Source organism: Actinia tenebrosa, unplaced genomic scaffold, assembly GCF_029948245.1.
Source record: "Actinia tenebrosa isolate PJP-AT-01 unplaced genomic scaffold, QUT_ActTen_1.0 PGA_scaffold7__59_contigs__length_16204524, whole genome shotgun sequence".
In the NCBI taxonomy this organism is placed as follows: domain Eukaryota; kingdom Metazoa; phylum Cnidaria; class Anthozoa; order Actiniaria; family Actiniidae; genus Actinia; species Actinia tenebrosa.
The window spans coordinates 13,706,925-13,728,212 of record NW_028292584.1 but is presented as its reverse complement, the minus strand read 5'-3'; the positions used below and the strand labels follow the sequence as shown (position 1 = coordinate 13,728,212).

The 21,288-nt window shown below is 38.9% G+C and overlaps 3 protein-coding genes and 1 long non-coding RNA gene across 7 annotated transcripts; 2 read left to right on the top strand and 2 right to left on the bottom strand.

The window, feature by feature from the left end:
- Positions 1 to 249: 249 nt before the first annotated feature.
- LOC148905709 (small ribosomal subunit protein eS24-like) lies at positions 250 to 3,783 on the bottom strand. The gene is made up of 5 exons (XM_089039979.1): positions 3,733 to 3,783; positions 3,254 to 3,322; positions 2,669 to 2,878; positions 1,132 to 1,242; positions 250 to 325 (listed from the first exon to the last, which is right to left on the bottom strand). Exons 1-5 carry the CDS (start codon positions 3,733 to 3,735, stop codon positions 323 to 325), a joined length of 396 nt encoding a protein of 131 aa, XP_088896105.1. The 5' UTR covers positions 3,736 to 3,783; the 3' UTR covers positions 250 to 322.
- A 244-nt stretch (positions 3,784 to 4,027) lies between these two features.
- On the top strand, positions 4,028 to 4,867 carry LOC148905708 (uncharacterized). The gene has a single exon (XM_089040610.1). It carries the CDS (start codon positions 4,028 to 4,030, stop codon positions 4,865 to 4,867), a length of 840 nt encoding a protein of 279 aa, XP_088896736.1.
- Positions 4,868 to 5,671: 804 nt separating this feature from the next.
- On the bottom strand, positions 5,672 to 15,544 carry LOC116302889 (synaptotagmin-C). Of its 4 annotated transcripts, XM_089039967.1 has the most exons (7): positions 15,284 to 15,544; positions 14,278 to 14,384; positions 9,691 to 9,781; positions 8,733 to 8,976; positions 7,531 to 7,963; positions 7,319 to 7,439; positions 5,672 to 6,682 (listed from the first exon to the last, which is right to left on the bottom strand). In XM_089039967.1, exons 3-7 carry the CDS (start codon positions 9,779 to 9,781, stop codon positions 6,372 to 6,374), a joined length of 1,200 nt encoding a protein of 399 aa, XP_088896093.1. In that variant the 5' UTR covers positions 14,278 to 14,384; positions 15,284 to 15,544; the 3' UTR covers positions 5,672 to 6,371. The 4 variants fall into 4 exon arrangements, with proteins under 4 accessions (XP_088896093.1, XP_031568147.1, XP_031568148.1 ...); XM_031712287.2 differs by lacking the exon at positions 15,284 to 15,544 and having other exon boundaries at positions 14,278 to 14,532; XM_031712288.2 differs by lacking the exon at positions 15,284 to 15,544 and having other exon boundaries at positions 14,282 to 14,532.
- LOC116302892 (uncharacterized) lies at positions 11,331 to 12,871 on the top strand. The gene is made up of 2 exons (XR_004197898.2): positions 11,331 to 11,647; positions 12,400 to 12,871. It is a non-coding gene; the product is annotated as an uncharacterized LOC116302892 (long non-coding RNA).
- Positions 15,545 to 21,288: the final 5,744 nt, after the last annotated feature.

Here is a 21,288-nt window from a genome sequence, read left to right as displayed (position 1 = left end):
GATATCTATCTAATAAACAGAACATTACATGGGCACTTGGAGATACGAATTTTATCTTCTCGTGTTCAATTTAGATATCTCACTCGTTCGCTGCGCTCACTCATGAGATATCAATTGAACACTCGAAGATAAAATTTGTATCTCCGTGCGCCCATGTAACATCCTCTATATATTACTCTAATATCCATTTCACAGCCCCCTGGTCATAAGCTCAGAACTCAAAATTGAAAACTTTTATACAAGACTGTATTACTTTCAACTTTTTATTTATAACTCCACATTGAAGAATTTTACAAGCAGAAGGAACAAGTTGGAATACTTCTCACTAAAAAAGAAAACAATTAAAAAAAAACATTAGAAATGACATTAGAGGAACATCAGAATTACAAATATTCACATTCTTTGTTTTAAAAGCATATATGTTACCTTACACTGAGTGTGTATATGGTCAAGAATAAATAAGAAATAGTCACATATGTGATTAAGAAAATTTGATTTTAAATTATTTTGTTTGAAAGGCCTTGGTTTGGTTGGCGGCCAATGTCAGAGCATACATTTGTTTAACTTTGTCCTAATATTCTATGGATATAGCACTAATATACTTTAATTTTTAAGAATGACTAGAACTCTTTAGCATGTTTTCCAATATCAGACCACATGTTATTGTCAAAAGATTCTTTGCTTAAGTTGCATCCATATTCATGTGTCTTCTCATGTACAACCATTAAACAAAGAAATGATACTCTAGAGAATGACACGTGGTCTGAAATGGGGAACATCATACTCAAGGTAAATAATTTAATTGACACATATTTCACACACTAACATTAGTCAATCCCAATTATCAAATCATTTAAAAATCAACGGCATTTATCAGTGGCATTTCTACAGAGTGGCTCTTCATCCACTGAAATTGCAATTGGGATTTACAAGTTGATTCTTGTGGAGGGAGAAAAACTAGATAACCTGCAGAAAAACCTTTGAAGTACAAGAAAGAACCAACAAACAACTCTACTCACATATGACACCGTAATCAAGATAACGAGTGAAAGGAGAATTCATATGCATTCACCCAACATCAGGAAAACAGATACATTTATTAATATTAAATAACACCATAACTTTACTCACCTTCTTGCCAGCACCAATTTTTGACTTCTTTATTCCTCTGACCTTCTTCATTCTGTTTTTCCTTTCTTTGCGTTGTTTTCTAGAACTCTTTTCCCTTTCATAAAGGCCATGCTGTAAAACGAAGACAAAAGATTGGTTTTTTTAGTCAGGAGTCACCTCTGGGCTCATCTAATAAGCCTGAAGCGAGATGACATTTTACCCACGACTCTATACCATAATAGTTTTTAAAAATCTTTCATTATTAAAATTTTTGATTCCTTAGAGAATACAGGAACAATATAGTCATAATTAAAGAACAAAAAGCAATGTGAAAAGGATTATGGTCTAGAGACGGGGTAAAACGTCATCTTGCTTCAGGCTTATTCAGAACACAGGCTAAACTCATACATCAAATTGGAAATTAGATTGAGAGGTTTTGGAGGGAGGAATACAATTTTAAGAAAGCCCTTAAATCAAAGGAGAGACCTAACAAACACTACTCACATGTGATGGTGAGTCTAATAATCCAACCTGAATAATTTCTTAATTAATAAATTGTCATGAAATTGAAAAATGAAGATAACCTTAAATTTTTGGGTTGTTTAAATTTTCATTCCAAAATTCTTTAAATTTCCCCTCAAAAGGATTAAAGCTTCGTGAACAGGCATGTATACATGTACGATCAATATTTGATAAGTACCATACAACATGGCCATACTGGTAAAAAATTTCATCTTCAAAAGGCTTATTTCAATAATTATAGCCTTTGACAATATGGTGCATAAAGGAGGTCAATAAGTATATGGGTTTCTCCAGTGTGCAAAATAAAATAAATTCAATTATTGCAAGATCATATTATGTACACTTAGTAACTCCCATATTAGCAATCCTGTTAGGCATATGCAAAAATGGCTTAAATAAACTGTTGGGCTGAGGCGAATTGTTTGCTTAAATTCTGATTTTCTATCTTCACAAAAGGTCATAATCGTAATCATAAATGATGTCACTGCAAAACTGAGGTATCATAAAGCCTGCGAAAATTGATCAGTGAAAAATAAAAAAATAAAAACATGCCCGCAACTGGAATAATAATAGAAAACACATGAATTATCATTATACGAAAAAAATAGCCGAGTAATAAAGAGAATGTAAGAAATGACGAGAAATTAAAGATAAAGAAAACGAAGAAAAATGCCTGAAAAGAGCTAGGTTTCAAGATCATAATGGGGGTTTAATTTATATAGTTTCATGCAGCAAAGTTTCTTTTTGTTTTTCCAACATGATTATTTTAAAATCCACTGTTGGTCTTGTATTAAATAAATGTTTGATCTCCACTTTTTCATGTATTATGTCCGTTATTAAGCGCATATTAGCAACACTATTATTTTTTATTTTGTGACCTTGAAATCTATGATTTCATGTGAAAAGTGACACATCAGTTTTGCAAATTTTCTCAGTTCTGATTGGCTGACATAATGAAATCACAAGATTATATTTCATTTTGGTTCGTTTTGCAAACTGCAGTAAGCCAGAGTGAACAACAAAGAACAAAACTTACTCTAGCAAGTCTGTATTTGGGTTCAAATTTCTTGAGGGCATCAAGGTTATCATAGACTAAAGCAAATCCAGTGCTTCTTCCACCACCAAAAGCTGTTTTGAAACCAAAAGCAACAATAACATCTGCAGTAGTCCTGTACATCTTGGACAGCTTCTCTCTGATCTCAGACTTAGGGACACTGGCTCGGCCAGGATGAAGAATATCTACGACCTGAGACATACAAACACATTTCTTTGTTACACGGAATGTACTATACAACTTAAACATTACAGACTCTTGCTATAGGTTACCTTCATGAAGATTTGGAAAGCATAGTAAAAGAGCTTTAATAAATCTGGCTTTCTGATTGGTTGTTTGATCATGCTTTATCAGAGCATAAAGCACTTGCACTATCCAAAATAATAACTATCGTAATTTGTATTTATTTTAAATTATCACTCATTCTGCCATGTGCTCTCGTAAAGCAAGATCTACAAAACAGCTTTTTTGATAAATAATAATTTCTATTACTTGTGGTACAGTTTGGTGTTGTAATATGTCATGTATGAACAACATATGTAATCAAATTTTTTTCGTGATACTTACCATTTGCTTTCGAGAAAGCAGGCGGTTGGTGAGGAATTTCCTCGTACGAATGGTAGCTGTTCCTTCGCTCTAAAAAATTAGAAACATCAATATTTGTAAACCTTTAATACTATCATGTGCACGACCGACTCGTGTCAAGCAATGCTTCTGGTAGAAAATATACTTCGAAAATCATAATAGCATATATCAATATATCAACTATTTTATTAAGAAAATAATCCTTAACAGACTGACAAAAAAAAGATTATGGTTCGCTAATTCTTTGTTCAGAAAGTATTCGAATCAACATCATGATTTGGTCTTCGACGTACTACACATTTTACCTAACTTACTCCACTATAGTACGTTATATCAATCAAATGCAATAACTAACAATAAGATTAGACATTGGTAAGTAGCTGAGACGTGAAATTAGTAAGGACAAAGTATAGATGGCAGGGATTTAGAAGGATTATTTTTTAGTAGTACAAGAAACCCACCATTTTGAATCGGAGGACTTTTCAAGAGAACGAGAACGAGTTTCAAAGTGAGGCTTGTAACCTTGCCACAGGAAGCCCAAACAAGGTTCCTGCATATTTGGTTTAGAGTTTATTAGGATACAAATAGATAAGTATATAACTGAAAAATTCGCTGTAAATGCTTTTCCACTACAAATAACAACTGTAGTAAATGTCAAACTAAATGTATAAGTCAAACATTTTATTTTAAACATCCGTATCCTGAAACACACACATGAATCTTATTTGGGCACCCTGTGGTCTTTCAGGATTCAAAATGGCGGACGGAGAGAGGGAATCAACTGCAGACACAACACACAAGAAAAAGAAGAAAAAAACGACCAAAAAGAAGCCTGTTACATTCACAAAACCCTCCATAAGGAAAGATGAAAAGCTTATTAACAAATATCACGCTCTAAAGAAATTACAAGAAGCCGTTAAGAAAGACAGTCAACTTCAAAGTGAAAAGAAAGCTGTAAAACTGAACGAGTTGAATACAAAGTTGGAGAAACTTGGAGGAATCGATGCTTATCAAGAGGCTTCGCGACTTGGAGAAAAACGATATGGAGGCTTTAATAGTGCTAAATGGGTGTTGAAACAGCTGAAAGAGAATGGTATACATCCAGACAAAGATCACAAGTTTCGATTACTGGATGTTGGAGCCTTGTCTTGCAACTACACTAAGCAAAAATCGTGGATAGATTGTACATCAATAGATCTTAATCCTCAAAACCATATGATTATGGAGGCAGATTTCCTACAGATTGATTGTAAAGCATCACAGTATGACATTGTAGTGTTGAGCCTTGTAATCAACTTTGAAGGTGATCCAGTCAAAAGAGGTGAAATGCTAAAACAGTGTACAAAAATCATAGCAAAAGATGGCTATCTCTTTGTGGTACTTCCTTTGCCTTGTTTGATGAATTCTAGATTCTCCTCGAAGGAGTTGTTTTTGAGTATGACACAAAGTCTTGGTTTTAAAAGGATAGCACAGCACAGCTCTCGACGACTGTATTTTGTTATGTTCAAGAACACTGGTAATGTCAATTTCAAATCATTTCCACGAAAAATCACAAGAAAAGGTGATGGACATAATAACTTTGTAATTGTCCTATAAGATTTGATGAATGATTTTGTTATCTTTCAAGATCATGGAGGGAAATTATTTTAGGTGTATAGTGGACACACCCACTTTCACACACCAATGAACATTGCACAGGCATTTTGCTCCCCTTTGCCTCCATCATTTCATTGCCCGGGGGGTACTCCCCTATATTTGCTATACAGGTTTGTGCTGCCCTATAGGGTATGGTTTTTTGGCTTTGGGTCTGGGGTAGGGTATCCTTTTTTGACATTTTGTCTGGGATAGGGTATCATTTTAGTCTGGGATAGGGTTAACGATTTGATCGTTTTTGTCTGGGGAATAGGCTACACTTTCTGCTGGCACAAAAACAATAAAAACGTTAGTAAATATTGATTGCAATCGATTGTAAAACCGTATTTTCCCTTTTTTTAGTCTGGGATAGGGTGTACAATTTTTAGTTTTAGTCTGGGGTAGGGTATGTAAAATCAAAATTTTAGGTCTGGGATAGGGTCAAGGTTTTGAGGTCCTGGCGGCACACCCCTACCCAAGTTGGGGAGGTAGTACCCCCCAGGGTAATCGATTGTAAAACCATATTTTCCATCTTTTAGTCTGGGATAGGGTGTACAATTTTTAGTTTTAGTCTGGGGTAGGGTATGTAAAATCAAAATTTTAGGTCTGGGATAGGGTCAGGGTTTTGAGGTCCTGGCCGCACACCCCTACCCAAGTTGGGGCAGTAGTACCCCCCAGGTTGTACTGTCTCCAATGCTAGAGGTTAAATGGTATTCTTGTTTCCAATACTGGAGGTGGTTGGGAGTGACTATCAAATTAGAATCAAAATTTACTATTCAACAGTGCGACTTTATTTGGTTTTGTAAGTTGTGTGTAAAAACTTATCTACAGAGGTCCCCTGTATTGTTAAGGTATGTAAAGCTACTAAGAGGAAGGAGGACTGCATGGATTCTGAGTTTTAAAACAGCACATACCTTTTGAGAACCTTGCTTTACTTTTTCATACCCCTTTAAAATTACTACCTTTTATTTGACATTCCCACCCAAGACAGTGCTCTTTTTTTAAATGCTGTTTTCCCCTCAAAATCCACATGCTCCCTCCAACCCCCCTCCCCTCCCCCCACAAATATTGAACTGTTTTATTGAACTTATATTTTCATGTCACATGACTTTTGTAAAGCTCTATGTATTGCTCCCAATTAGAGATCAATAACTTTGACCACATAACCCGAGTATCAGGCTCCCCTCCCCTTCCAGGGCCTGCTACTCAGGTTATTGATCACAGAGAACAGAGATATATTTATGTATTTCACATTAAAAAAATAAAATTGAATATCCTCAAAGTATACAATTTTGAAAATATGAGACTAATAATATGGAAGCCAAGAATAGTTTTAAAAAAAGGGCACAAAAGGGGCCGCTTCTCTGTTTGTCTCATTGCAATAAGACAATTAGAAGGAGTACCATGCAAGGAGCCTAGATCTTATTAGTAAGGCTAAAATATGTATTCAACTGTGTATCAAACAAAGTCAAATAAGAGTATGCCACTTGGCTATATTACTACGAGCGAAATCAAGCATCTCTTTCCAGTGTTCAAGGCCCTCTCCTGTGGAGTACATGTAGGGCCCTACTATAGAGCGCCCTATGAGTTTTTTGGCCCCTTTGAGTCTTGGACCATTAATCACTGATACAACGAGACTAACGCGTTCCAAGCATGCTGGTGGAATTGTAAAGACAAAGGCTTCGTTGTAGACAGGATTACAAGTCCTTTTACAGATGGCTGTTTTCTTTTTTCTGCAAGTTTTTCCTCCCATAACCATTGACACTTTGACATAAGGATCTAAATAAAAAATATGAAAACATTATTTTCAATTTAACTTAAGCAGTGCAGGGCCACAACTAGGGGGGGAGCACAGGGTGCACGTGCACCCCCCCATAAAAGCTTAAGGTCTGCTCATCCATCTCTTTTTTTTTTTTTTTTTTTGGTTGTACTTTCTTTTGGTTACCTTTTTTTTTGGTTCTGCTTTCTCAAAAAAAAAACCAAAAAAAACGATCAATGGCCCGATTTTATTCGATGTGCACCCTCCCTGTAAATGCTCTGGTTACGGCCCTGCGGTGGTGAGTTCATATCATTCTCTTGAGAATCAGCTTCTTTGTTTGGATTGTAACCCTATACATGTGTAACCGATAAACAATGGAATAATACTCTAGGAAATAACACGGTAAAGATGTCTATTCTAGGTAGAATACCCTTTACAGTGCTTGTCAATAGCACGCGCGAAATCGTTGTCGCGACGAACTAGGTTTTGGTGGACGTCCATCTAAAATTGGAAACTTCATCTTTTTTTTCGACGATGTCATGTAAATACTAAGATTGACGTAAACCATATTTTATCGCAACGACTTCACGCATGTGATTTCGCGCGGTAAAGACAGAAAAATATGACTGTTTTGTATGATGATGATTGTGACATACATAGTTCTCCATGTTCACCCTCTATTCTTAGATTTCTTGCTTTCACAATGGCTATCGTCAAGCGGCTTGCCGTGGGAAGGAACTGAAGACTAAAATTGATTTCTCCTTTTGGAAAGGCAACCTAATAAAAAATCAGAATAATAAGAACTTTGTCATAAATTATGTTTTATTGTATTTGTTATATATTTTTGAGCCGTCGTGCTTTGATTCACCTTAGGATCTTCCTCGCAAACATCCATCCATATTTCATTGATATCATCACTCATTAAAAATTCAATATCCGTCAAATTATACATCACGTGACCAATGACTTGTTGACGTGAGAAGCGATCATAGTCGCAGACAGTAAACTTCAATGTCCGCGTGTTTAAGTCTCTTTCTGGTACAAGAAATACAAAATCTTCGAAAAATTCTGGATTCGAAGTGCGGTGTCTAATCTTAGATTGCACCCTTTGGCGTTTGTCAGGCAGCAGACATATCTTGACGTAAGGCGTGGCTGTAACATTTTCGCCTTTTGGTGTCAGTCGAGTTGCTCTAATAAGTTTCACTCTAAGTTTCTCTGAATATTTGTTGTAGTTGACAGAAAAACATAAACGTCCGGGTCCCATGTATGGAGATCCAGGGAGACGTGCATCTTCGTAAGACCTACAAGAGGACAAAAAATCCCACTTGTCATTTGTATATAATAGTTATACAATGCTTTCTCGTGACACACCATGGAATATCCCACTTGTCACTTGTATATAATAGTTATACAATGCTTTCTCATGACACACTATGGAATATCCCACTTGTCACTTGTATATAATAGTTATACAATGCTTTCTCATGGCACACCATGGAATATCCCACTTGTCACTCGTATATAATAGCTCTACAATGCTTTCTCATGACACACCATGGAATATCCCACTTGTCACTCGTATATAATAGCTCTACAATGCTTTCTCATGACACACCATGGAATATCCCACTTGTCACTCGTATATAATAGCTCTACAATGCTTTCTCATGACACACCATGGAATATCCCACTTGTCACTTGTATATAATAGTTATCTAATGCTTTCTCGTGACACACCTTGAAATATCCCACTTGTTTCTTGTATATAATAGTTATACTCACCTGAAGTATTTTGTGTCCACTAGAAAATACAAGTGCATCATGGGAAATTCCATGGTATGCCAATCAAAACTCACGATGGTATTATAGGACGTTTGCAAGATGGCGTCATTTGACTCTCACTACCATAATGCTTCGCGAAAAAAAATGTAAATTTTTATTCCATCATGAGAATAGTTATAAGACGATTGGTGCTAATCAACGGAATAGTAGTCTGCTAGTAGAGGTCAATGACGCTATCATGCAAACGTCCTATATATTTGATAACTATCATACATACAACATACTTACAGGTATATGTTGGGGTCTAGAAAGTTCGAATCTCCTGGCTGTGGAAATATTTCTTCAATCAGGGAAGATGTCGAAGAGGCACTTGATAATGTCGGGACAGGAAGATAAACGGTAGGAATATGGAACCTTTCTATATCTTCTGGCGATGCCGAGCGTTTTTGCATTTTTTCTCTTAGCCGTTTGAAAATTAGATACGAAACAGCCAAGACCAATACTGAACCCACGACACCTGCGGTTACTGCAACTAGGACAAAATAAGAAACGAGTATATGAAACCTGATTGAACACGAGCCTTTTTGAGAATGATGAGGTTTAATCATTACTCGTGTACTTAGCGTGGTAGTAGATGTAATGCGCAATAGATCATTTTTATGAATGTCGCGCAGTATAAAATAATACATTATTATTAAAATCATTAGTAATTATTATTAAGACCAGAGAAGCCATAGAAAATTCTCGTGGTGAGAGCAACACGTCAAAGAAACTCAACCCGTATTATGTGGTGTGAACTACACAGCGATGTGAGACTGAAGGGTCACGGAAACTTATTCCAAAACATTAACAGCTCAAGCACGGAGGGTCAGAAAAAAACCTCTGCTCGCAGGGTACCAATATCGAGACTGTCGTAACGTAAACAGTGGTCAATGACGTAAACAATTAACAATTTCAATAACATTCACATCAATAAGAAAATCTATATTCTAGAATTTCTATATTCTGTCGTCCAATAGATGGTGTTCTAGTCATTTAAATCTGTCCACAGTTTCTAGTTGAGCTGGCTCATTTTTTACGCGACTTGGAGTTGTGAAAGACTTGTATGGCACTCTTCTTCAGTCGTTTCATCTAAGGCTCGTAATTTACTTATTACGCATGTTCTCATTTAAATATAGTTAGATTTAGAACTTTCTTGAAACTTCTCTTTCAGTGAATTGCTTGACTTGCTACATAATCTGCTTACCCCACATGGGAAGGGAGTCTTTGTGATTCGTTAATCTCCCCCTTGCTGTTGGCACAGGATAACTCATTTCTCTAAACACCGCCTTGTCCATCTGTAAGACATAAAATAGATATTGTATATTTTTTACTCTTCAAGCAAACTATGAATGAATGAACACTTTTATTTAAACAGGGTAATCCCTTCAGTTACATGGAATGTATATCTGCTATCAATAGGAGCCCTAATAAATATAAGATAATAAATAATTTAGGTTAAAAGCTAAAATATGAATCTATAGTAATAAAATCCAAAGTATGTTAATAAGATCTAAAATATAATACTAAGGCCGAGGTTAGACGTCGACCCTACATGCCCCGAATCCAACGCAAACGAGAACTAGTGATTAATGGTAGAAACATTGGGCATCATTTTAATTTGGAGTCCAATATCAAAGATTTCCTGTTTGAACTCCGTCTGAGAAGGCACGAGATCACAGACAATAAAGCAATGGGTTCAAATGAACTATATAAAATGCATAGGCAGTCTACGTATATAGTTTATTCTATTAGAGCGGTTTTCGTATGAGTGCGAAACGATACGGCAAATTGGCGGCCGTACTGTACCCGTACCGAACAGTAACCGCAACTACCGTATACTCCCCACTCATACGATCACCATTCTCTTGCAAGGATAATGTTTCATTCTAGCAATTGCAATAACAATGGTGCAGAATGGTAAAAATAACTATTAGTTAAAGACAGATAATGATAATTTATAAATGATAATGATAATGATAAATAAGCTTAAGGAGTTCGTTAAATATAATTTTTAATATTTTTCACACTGATATCAGGCTAACTCTCTGAGTAAATGAGTCTATAGTCAAAGAACACAGTGGTATTTTAGGAATTCGAAAAAAGGCTAAAATGAAACTTAAAGTTTCAGTTTCAAAGTTAGAATTGATAGAAAGCTTAAAAGCTTTTAAAACCCCAAAAATCCCTAAATGTTACTTTTACCTCACATATATTGTTGGAGTATTGAGGCGTATCCACAAGCTAAAAATAACCGGGATTGCTGCGTTAGGGAATTACGTGTTGAAGAACATTCGAATGTTCATTAGTAGACAACAACTTCCATTCCTCTTCAATTTGTTCCTCGTGAAATCAAAAAAGTCCGAAGCAATATTTAATCTAGAACTTCATTAGAAAATATTTAAATTTATAAATTATGAAAATAATAATTATAAGTACGTAAAAGTACAGGAATAAATTGTTGATGACGAAATCAGAAAATCGTTGAATTGAAAGCGAGTGTTCGCAAAAAGCAAAATCGTGTCCAGCAAAGCATCATTTGAGAGAAAGAAATAAAAGAAACAGAAAATAGATCGTAAAATGTTCTTACTTTTTGTTATCGTCTTGTACTTCCAAACTTTCCGCTTTCTGTTGAAGTGGTTGACTCATTGTTAACGCCGCAAAAATAGAATATCTACGAGAAAGCTATTGCTTAACGTTTTACCGTATTTTAACTAAAAGCCAGCCAAGGGGAATTAAACCGCCTCAGTGAAAATATGATCGTTTTCTGCTGACGACAATATATTTGACGTCATTAGTTGATGTTAAGATCACTGTCCAGAAAGTCTGAGTCAATATCGAGTAGAACGTTTTTCCGCAATCACAACGCAGTGATATTGTTTTCAAGTCTCCTTCGAACGATCAAAAAATTGAAGATGGGATCTTGGCAGATTAAGATTCGATAAGAGTAAAGAGAAGTTTTCGTAAAGCCTTAAACTGGAAGCTGAGCTTGTCTAACGGCACTAGTGTGACGGCACGATAAACAACTATCGCTAAACTCGTCTTACCTCAAACCATGTAGCAGCAAGTTTAGAACGGACACAACATTTGTTTTACTATTGCTATTAAGGACCTAAGCAGTTTATTCCCCGGCTGGCAAGCTCGTGCTCGACAAGATACCTGTTACTGTGAGTGAAGGATACCATGTATTACAGACATCTGTCCTAGGGCGTTCTCTTTATATAATCCGTGTACAATCAACCCTATAACAGACATATCATGGGAAGTAGTAATTTTAGTCCTGCCACATTTGAGTCAAGAAATGTCAACACGAGCAGGCTTATTTTGTACCTGTGAGGTGGTAGATGCAGATACTAATGACAAACACTTTACAAATGAGATCCCCAGCTTGCCGGCGATGGGGGAGATGAATATAAATTAAGCTATCTTGAAAAAAAATGAAAAAACACAAGTTAAAAAAAGCCTTCACACCCCATCGATAACCTGAAACAACCTCCGGGTTGATCTAAGTCAGGGTATGGCTAATTAAAGGCGGATTACAGATTCTGCAACCACCTCGGGGCTGATCAAAGTTTTAGGCTACAGGGCTGTAACTCACAGGATAGAATTCGAACTTTGTGGGGGAATTTGTGAAGGGAAAAAAATGGAGAACCTTGGGGAAAATCCTCGCTGTGCAACCCATCAAACTCTACCGATTCACTGTGAGATGCCGAGTCCAAAAATTGAACCCCAGACCCCAGAGGTGTGAGGCGAGCACAAACCTGTAGTTGGAGCGCGCCTTATCGGTTTCTATATTTGGTTTACCGTTTGCTTTTAATACACTTGAATTGAAGTGTCGGTCTGTTACAGGAAGGACAATAACTTCATCGTACCTTTAAAAAAATACCTAAGACTAAAGTAACTTTACCTCTACCTTTAGTTTGGGGGAGATTGAATGCAAAAATCATGGGATTTGATTAAGAAGTCAATCTGGGCTATGACGTAGTTCGAAGTATGTTCAGCAAGTCTTTGTTAACAGTTCTGGAAACGGCGTAACGACTGGTGAGCTTACACGGAATCAAGAAGCAAGCTGTTGTCAAATCTTTACCGTATGTCTGGTAACATCTCAATATCTTATATCAGCCTAAACTTTTACGACTGACTTAGGTAGAATTCAAACCAAATGAATTTACAAAGAAACATGCATGGTGTTTCAGACCTACCTTTGGTTATATTTTCATTTTTTTTCTTCTATAGGTACATCCATCATCAACACAGCCCAAACACAAACCAACAACTACTGCAAACTCACACGAAACGGTCAGGATTACTTTCTAGATCCGTTTTGATTTAACTTCACTTCAGTGCCAATTGAAAAAAATGAATGATGACATTAAATCATGTTTCTAAAATGCTTCCAGTAATTACGAATACTCCTGACACTTACTTTCATGTTCAGTTCTGTATGCTCTAATCTTAACCAAGTGAAGTATTTTTTGCTAAAATCCAAAACTAAACTCACGACTCATGATACGTAATCTGTATTTTATTTTTAGCGCTGCCAGCGTCGAGATTGAATTATTTTAAATGTTCAGGTGTTCCTGATATTTTTATACTCGCTTTCTCGACTCGTCAAAACAACCTTAACTATTCTTGGGTCAGTAGACATTCGTGTTCGATTCGTGTTTTATGAATTGAGTGTTGTAAATAGTGAAGACTGTAGTGGTGTCAGTGCGTGTGGAGCGATGCTCACAGAAGACTCCCGTACGGAGGGTGATGGTCGTAATAGAGTTTGCACTGCACTGTATTGTGTTGGCCTTTGAGGCATAAACGCTGTTGAGCTGATCAACATTCAACTGTCATGACCTGCTATCTCTAAAAATAATTGACGTGCAATGGTGGATGAGAGTCAATAAGTACCCTCGATCAATATCGAGCCTTCCAAAAATAATTCAACACAATATTAATAACACAATCCGACCCCTTCTCAAAGTTATGACATCGGAAAATAGAACCAATGTTAAGTTTTAGATCCTTTCATTAGTTTCGACTCTTCAAAATTTTTTTAAAAGCAACTTCCTTGAGCTTGTCAATTCGAAGATCAACTGTACCTCAATAATAGGATTCACAAAAAGAGATTATTCTGTACGTCGTTATATATTTGTCATGCAACTCGATAATCATCAATACTATATACTACATCAATGATATACCTGCACTTTCGGTCTCTTCGTACAGCGGGTACGTATTAAAAGAGTAACACTATTTTTTATTTATTATTTGGAATGACGTAGTAACGAAATATCTCCAAGTTACCTTTGCTCACAATCCCAGTGATCAAAATCCAATCGATACCCTGAAACAACCTCTCAGCTACTCCACCCTTGAATTCATTTTTCAATAACAATGATAGTGAGCATGATGGCACGCTCAAGTGTGGTACATACACCCTGGTTATCAAAGTTTTTTCCTCGTAGCTTCTTCTCGATACAAGGCTTTTCCTCATTTGTTATAACAACTACTTTACTAGTACTACTTTATCAACTACTTGCAACATGTTGCTCAGGCTATAACATTATATACCTACACAATGATAATTTTTTTAAATGGCAAACCTGATGTACTATTATTTGGTCCCTAACTTGGAGTCACGAAGTTGAATCAACTTCTAATGATCTTTCTCATTAATCGTTTTACTTCAGCTATACACTGAATCGAAATTTGGCGACCAATTGTTATATTGTTATAGATTGACTAGCCTCTCTTACATGTGAAAATACGACATTATGATATACAAATATAACGTTTGTGTACTCACTGACTTTAAAGGTCTAGCGATCTTCTGTTTTTCTTCCAAACATTATTTCTTGAACTGTCTTCTCAATTCTAGATGATTTGCATCCAACGACCATCATGGTTTGCCATCTAGAAGATTGTTAACCACTTACTATATATACCTAAAAACATGTCTATTTTTACGAGTACAATAGTTATTACAATACTCAAACAGCATTTTCAACCCTCTAGTAGCTATGGCAAAGCGTCTTTCTTGAGTGGAACCCGATACTAGAGACGCTCATATTGTGACCCGTGCATGACCAGCGAAGCATCCAACACGCGGATCGATGAGAAATCCCGTCACGTTTTTTGTTCTGTCATTGAGTACACTTTGAAACCATGATAAACTTGTCTTAATCAAAAACAAATAGGGTAATCATATTGATGTTTTTGAAGTAGACATCACTTTTAATATTATAAGTACCGTAATCCAATAAGAAGTGTTTAAGTAGTATAGGGAATGGGGGTTCCAGCGCAATCTCAACACGGGGTAAGACCCGTGTCAAAAATCCACCTACGGACGACCCCCACTCCAAGTGTGGTTGGGGGCAACAGCGCACTAATATATTAGTCTATATATGGAGTGCGAAGAATGTAAAGAGTTTGCTTATGATTTCTGTGTAAAGTGCTTGAAACCCAAGTTTGTACCTTCTAAGCCAAATAAGTATATTTGTTGTGGTAAGAAAATGCAAATAGAAGACGACACGTCAGCACAGTGTTACGAGTGTGGTAAGAATATTCGTAATGCCGTACCAAATGCTACCAGAGAGCAATATTACGCCAATGGAGGTCGTAAGAAAACACCTTATAAGAGAATAAAATACTTCAGAGACTGGATGAGTCACATTCAAGGTCAACGGCCGGTATATTTAGACAACGAAGTAAAGAAGAAAATCATAGACCATTTAGAAGAGCCAACCCCACAAAGTCTACGGAAGACATTGAAAAAATTAAAGCTAGGGAAATATTACAAAGCTATTCCCTACCTTTTGTCTGAAATTACCGGTAAGTCTATTCCCGAGGTTTCTGATATGACAAAAGCCGAGTGGATGTTTTGTCGGCTGGATAAGGATATTCCTTATTACCCTGACGTAATTTACGAAATATTTCACGAAATCGACCCCAACCACCCCCTCTTGGGATGGATTCCAAGAAGATAGCGAATCTTATGGTATAAGATGAGAAATTACGCGTAATAATTCGCCAAATAAGGTCATGTAAATAATTTATATTACGCGTAATAATTCGCTAAATATTTTATATTACGCGTAATAATTTACTAAATAAGGTCATGCCGTGTATTATGGTATAAATCTTATGCCATAAGATTACGCGTAATTTCCAGACTGTCGTTCGATATGTAAACGAAATCCTGTCACGCTCTTTTCAAAGCAGATGTTTACTGAGCAAGCTTTCTTTGAAGCTCTTCTTTCGCTTCTTGGTAGATTTTTTTGCGAGATTCCTCGGAAAGATCTTTCACGATGGTTTTTTTATTCCTTATATCCGACTTTAGTTTCTCGTATTTGTCTTCTTCAGCTAAGATAAGCGAGAATTCTACGTTGTCTATCTTTCTGTCACGCAAAGCCTTTGAGACAAGGTCAATGATCGTATTTACTTTAGCCCTTGACAGAGCTATTGTCGTGTCATGCTTGGATATTTTGCTTGACAACTGTTTCATAACGCCCTGTTGTAACAGCCGAAATAATACCGCAGACGGCGCCGACGCTAGCCAAAGGAACTCCAACGATTATTCCCGGTCCAGTAAGCGAAGTAGCAACGCCGGTGCCTGTTAACGCCACGGACATGGAGCCTGAAGTTATTGCGATTTTATGTAGTATGCTTCGGGCTCTGGCATACTTTTTCCTGACCTCCTCATAGTGTTTCGTTTGACCCTCTAAGTAAGCGAGGATTAGATTTGCCTTATTCAAGCGGAAGTTTTCAGCGTTTAATTCGTTAGGTCCCTCCTTAGGTAAATCAGGATAGAGTGGAGGTGCTGATGGTATAACATCCATTATATATACTAATGTACGACGCTTTTGGGAATGATATACAGGAGCAGCCACATCACGACAATAGGGATTACTGGAATTGGAGGGCCTTCAGGAAGATGTTTCCGCACGCGGATGCTAGTAAGTTCGAAAGAAGACCCGATGGGATTTACTTCAACGGCTCCAGAATGTACAGCAATACAGACTTGGAACATTCAAAGCTGGAGCAAGTAGGTGATCAGGTGCAGCGATTGACGATTGTACACCCCGTTCATAAAGAAAGGCCACCAAAACCCGAGCATAAAGCACCTAATTTTCCTAGAAACTTATTGTTAACCACGGAAGATTACCCATTTTACGATGCTGAAGGTGGTGTAAACAACTTCGAAAAGCTGGTAACGCACCTGAAGATTTCAGTGGGTAAACAATCATTTAACGTAATGCTGAGAAATATCTATAAGAATACGATGTTGAAGCATACGTCGGGTAAAGAGGCCAGGGAATGGTTAGCAGGGCCCAATATGCGGTATTGGTCGCAGCAGTTAGACTTTGCTATTTGGGCTGCCACTAAAGGTTGTGGTGTTGCCGCGGACATGTTTCACATTCCAATTATGCAGTTTCACGTTGCCTTTACGGTAAGGAGGTTGTTGAAGGAGCTTAACGTACCCCTACCGGGAGATAAGGCATTTAATCCAATGAATAACCGATATGACGCCGCAGCCCTGGAAAGGTTAATTAATGAGTTCAAACCACAGCAAAAAGACTTTCGTTATAAGGAGGGTAAGACGCATGGGCTGGGTATAGTTTACGTTTGGGGTGCCAATGGTGAGAAGCCGGCCGACTACGGGCATCAGGAATACCCAAGTAATGAGTTAGAGTTCGGTGATATGGGCGGCGATAAGGGTAATAATTCATTAATTACTAGAATTCAAACAAACTACCCCGGCACTTGGGATCCATTTGTGTTAATGAAAGGAAAAGGTTTAAGGAACCTAGCCAGGATTAACCGTAGCATTGAAGCATTCGTGTACTGCATCCTGGGAGCGCAGGTAAATACCCGCAACCCCATTGTTGGATCCCAAGGCGCTTCACAGGAAACGCAACAAGAATTCCTAACTTTATTTGAGTCTGCAATAATAGAGAACAACATATCCAAGTCGGTGCAGAGATATCAATTAGCGGTGCAGCAGTCTAAAGTGCGACTGGATTACGCTTTGTCGCCTGGTTGTTGGTTAATGCCAAGTAATTTAGTTATTAACACCAATTCCGTTGTGGGTTATAACAACAAGCTGCAGCGAGCTACTAAGGATATGAAGTTTGGGGTGAACGACGTGAACTCTGACACTCTTAGGAACATTCCTCACTTCGTAGAGAAGCCAAAAAAGTCACACGAAGCGAAGCTACCCGTAGTTAAGAAACCATCAAAGAAGGCCCATGTTATGCCTACGATACCCGAGGAATACGACCATAACTTACTAAAAGCCGGCTTAGCAGCCGCGGGTGTTGGTCTGAGTTATTATATATGGCGATGAACAACCCCTACGTAGCTGGAGTAGATTGCGTTTATACGACTTACACAGGCGAGAAAAAATACACCCAGGCATCTTGGATTGATGTCACAGGTATGTCCGTGAATTTGAACTACTCAGGGAAGAAGTTAATCCTTTGTAGTATTTGCATTGGCACAAGCAGTCACGTCAACGTCGGCTTCAGGTTCCTGGATGACAATGGCATACTACAGCCTATGCGCGCGAAGACAAACAACAGGGAGCCCGCGCATTTCTCCGTAGAGCCGAACACTAACAGCGCTGAGAATTTATCGGTTTGGACTTTTCATATGGCCGCCGATTGCCATGGGAAGGTAAAGCTGCAAATACGCGTAGATGACTCCGGGAGTGTTTGTGTGAATAGCATAGAGGATCAAAGAGATACTATTTACAATCATAAGACCATTAGCACTCTTACGGTGATTAGTCTTTAAATATATGAACCCGCACGCAAAGGAAGATTGGTTTCTACATTTTTTGGAGGACAAGACCTACACAGACGATAATAAATGGGTTGACACCGGGCTGTGGGTAAAGGTTGGAGGTCTAGGGTTGATCATATGCACTATTAGCATATCGACGAGATATACCCCTAACGTTGGGTTTAGAATTCTCGACGAGAACGATCGGCCACTGCAGCCCTACGGGGTAAGTAGCGGCAGCAGGCGCTTAACGCACTTTTCGGCGGAATTAGTGGAAACCAGCGAACCGGCGGCGCCGATAAGCTTCCACGTGATAGCGAGTTGCGAGTATGCGAAGCTTCAGGTTAGTTACGATATTTCTGTGCCGGGTACCGACCAATACTTTTCGATAAACAGGGTCTATTGGGGCCCGAATGCCGTTTATAATCATAAGACCATTAGCACTATGACGGCTATACCGCTAGTTCCGCATTATCAGGGCGGTGCGAATACTATCTTTACTTATCCCCAGTCGAGGACGCCTCGGATACCCGACGACGATAAGCCACCAGTAATACACAAGGATAAGATTAGCCCTTCATCTTCTTCAAGAATACCACCCCAATAGCGACGACCAAGATCCAAATGTTGTTACCCACAAACTTTAGCAGTTCTCCGCCGGCCCTAAGTGCCAAGGAAACAACCGAACCCAGCAGCCCAGGAAGACCGGCTGCCATCTTTTTTCCTAAGTCCGTTAGTCCATTGCCTAATTTCTTTACGCCCGCGCCTGTAGCCTTAAGCGCGGATAGGATAACTCCTACTACGGTGCTAATAGCGACTGCAAATGCCAGCGGAACGCCATACTTCAAAAGGGCTCTTTTTACCTTTTCCCTGGTAGTAAGCCCCAGCTCCTTTTCCAGGTTGTCCTTTTGCGCCTGTAATTCCGCGACTCTTTCCTGAAGGGTTTCTACTTCCTTTTGAGCTGCCTCCCTTTCTTCTTCGGGGCGCGCCTGGTCATTGATTATTTCCTGCTTTTCGGATATGTTTTTTTCCAGGTCTTCGATGGCCTGATCTCTTTGCTGGATTTGCTCTTCTTTAATGTTGATTTCAGCAACTAACTGCCGCCGCTCCACCAAAGAACCCTCTATGGTGGTACGTAAGTCCTTGGCTTCTTCCTTGCTTATATCCAGGCCTTGCAGGGCGAGATTGAATGCCCTTTGGGCGCTGTCTTTTTCGCGAAGAGAAATGTCTCTTTGTCCTCTAAGTTCTAATATGTGTTGATTCTTGTCGTCAAGTTCTCTCTTTTGAGCATCAAGGAGTAGTCGGTTTTGCCGTATGTAATCTGCTTCCCTTTCCTCCATCGCTTGCTTTAGCTCTTCTACTTCCCTTATCGCCTCAAGACCTTTTTGTTGCCGCTGCATTATGGTCTTAACTCTTTCGACGGCTTCGTCAATATTCTCACTATTTTCTCTCATTCTTTCGGGTAAGTTGGGTTCTCCTAATGTCTTTCTAAGGGTTGGAGGAATATTTTTATCTGCGTAGTATTTACCATTTATGTCCCTGATGACATATGGATGAGCATTAGACCTATTTAACCTTGCTACTACGACTTCCCTGCCCCATTCGTTATCCGCGTCAAACATTACTTGGACTTTGTTTGGATCCCAGTTTGGGAATTCTTCCTTGATCCTATCAAAATCGTCCGGGGTTTCTTCCATGGATTCGTCCATTTGTTCCTGAACCCTACTAAGCCATGCAGCGCCGGGGGCTTCGGGGATGTTGCCGTCCGGACCAAAGCTGGTTTCCGCGGTTTTGCTCCTAGGAGGTTTCATCATCGTCTTACTACCAAAGTCGATGTTATCGAGCTTTATGTATTCTGGTATGGGTTTGCCTGGGTTCTTAGTGCGGTATTTGTCTAGGAAAGCCATCCAGCCGGCGCGGGCTCTCTTTCCAAACCGACGCACCATGTTACCTCGGAATTCCGTGGGGTCGTTGGTTTTAGGTAGTAAAGACTCGTATTCGTCGTCGTTAATGTCGACTTGACCTTCTTCGGTGGTGGGATCAAAATCCGTTCCTTCTACTTCCATTATATATGATAAGCTCAAAGTTAAACCCCAACGTATTACCTAAGCAGGTTGGCGGACTGAAAGCAGAACGCACCTTTCACCGGGTTACATTCACGCCTTCTAGCGCTAAGCCAGGGGAAACCCTGTACGTAGGCGTGCCCCGTCTAACGGATAACCTAGTGTTGGTTCCTGGCACCCTAGCACTAAGGTTTGACCTAGCAATACAGCCAGATACCGCAGACGCGCGTCACGTCGTCAATAATGCGGGTAGAAACCTCGTTTCCAAAATGCGTGTAAAGTTCGCCGGGGAATCCCTCTTGGACTTAAATAGGTACGATCTGTATACCACGTACAAAGACTTATGGTTGACTGCATTTGACCGTGCACAAAGGATAGAGCAGGGAATAGCAAGCGTAGCCATACGCAAGGTAAGAAGCGCAACCTCTGGCGCCTCAGGAGAAGACGAAATAAAGACGGCTTATGGTACTAAATATGTTGTTCCATTAGATTTCGAAGTTATCACGAACCACGGTGCATACTACCCAAGGCAGCTAAGCGAACTGCAGTTCGAAGTGGCCCTAGCAGACACTACGAACATCCTGCAAGGAAAAGATGTAAGTTCATCAGCCGTCCACCCATACTCCGTTACTAACTTAGAGCTGCAGTATGAAACGGTATACAGCGAAGACTTAGCACGTAGCGCCGGTATGGAATACAGCTCCGGGAAGGCTTTCCTTTACGATCACGTCGTGATGTACAAGACGTTCAGCTTTACAAATAACGTCGAAGAGGTCATCAACCAAAGCATTAACCTTCCCAGGCGCAGCCTTACAGGGATAATGTTGCTGTTCGCAAAGACATACACGGCAGGATTGCGTGACTCCGAGGCGTTCTTTAATCCTAACATCACTAACGTAGGCGTTAGCATTAACGGAGTGCCTAATAAGGTTTACTCACAAGGGATAAAGCCCGAGGACATGTACCGGGAA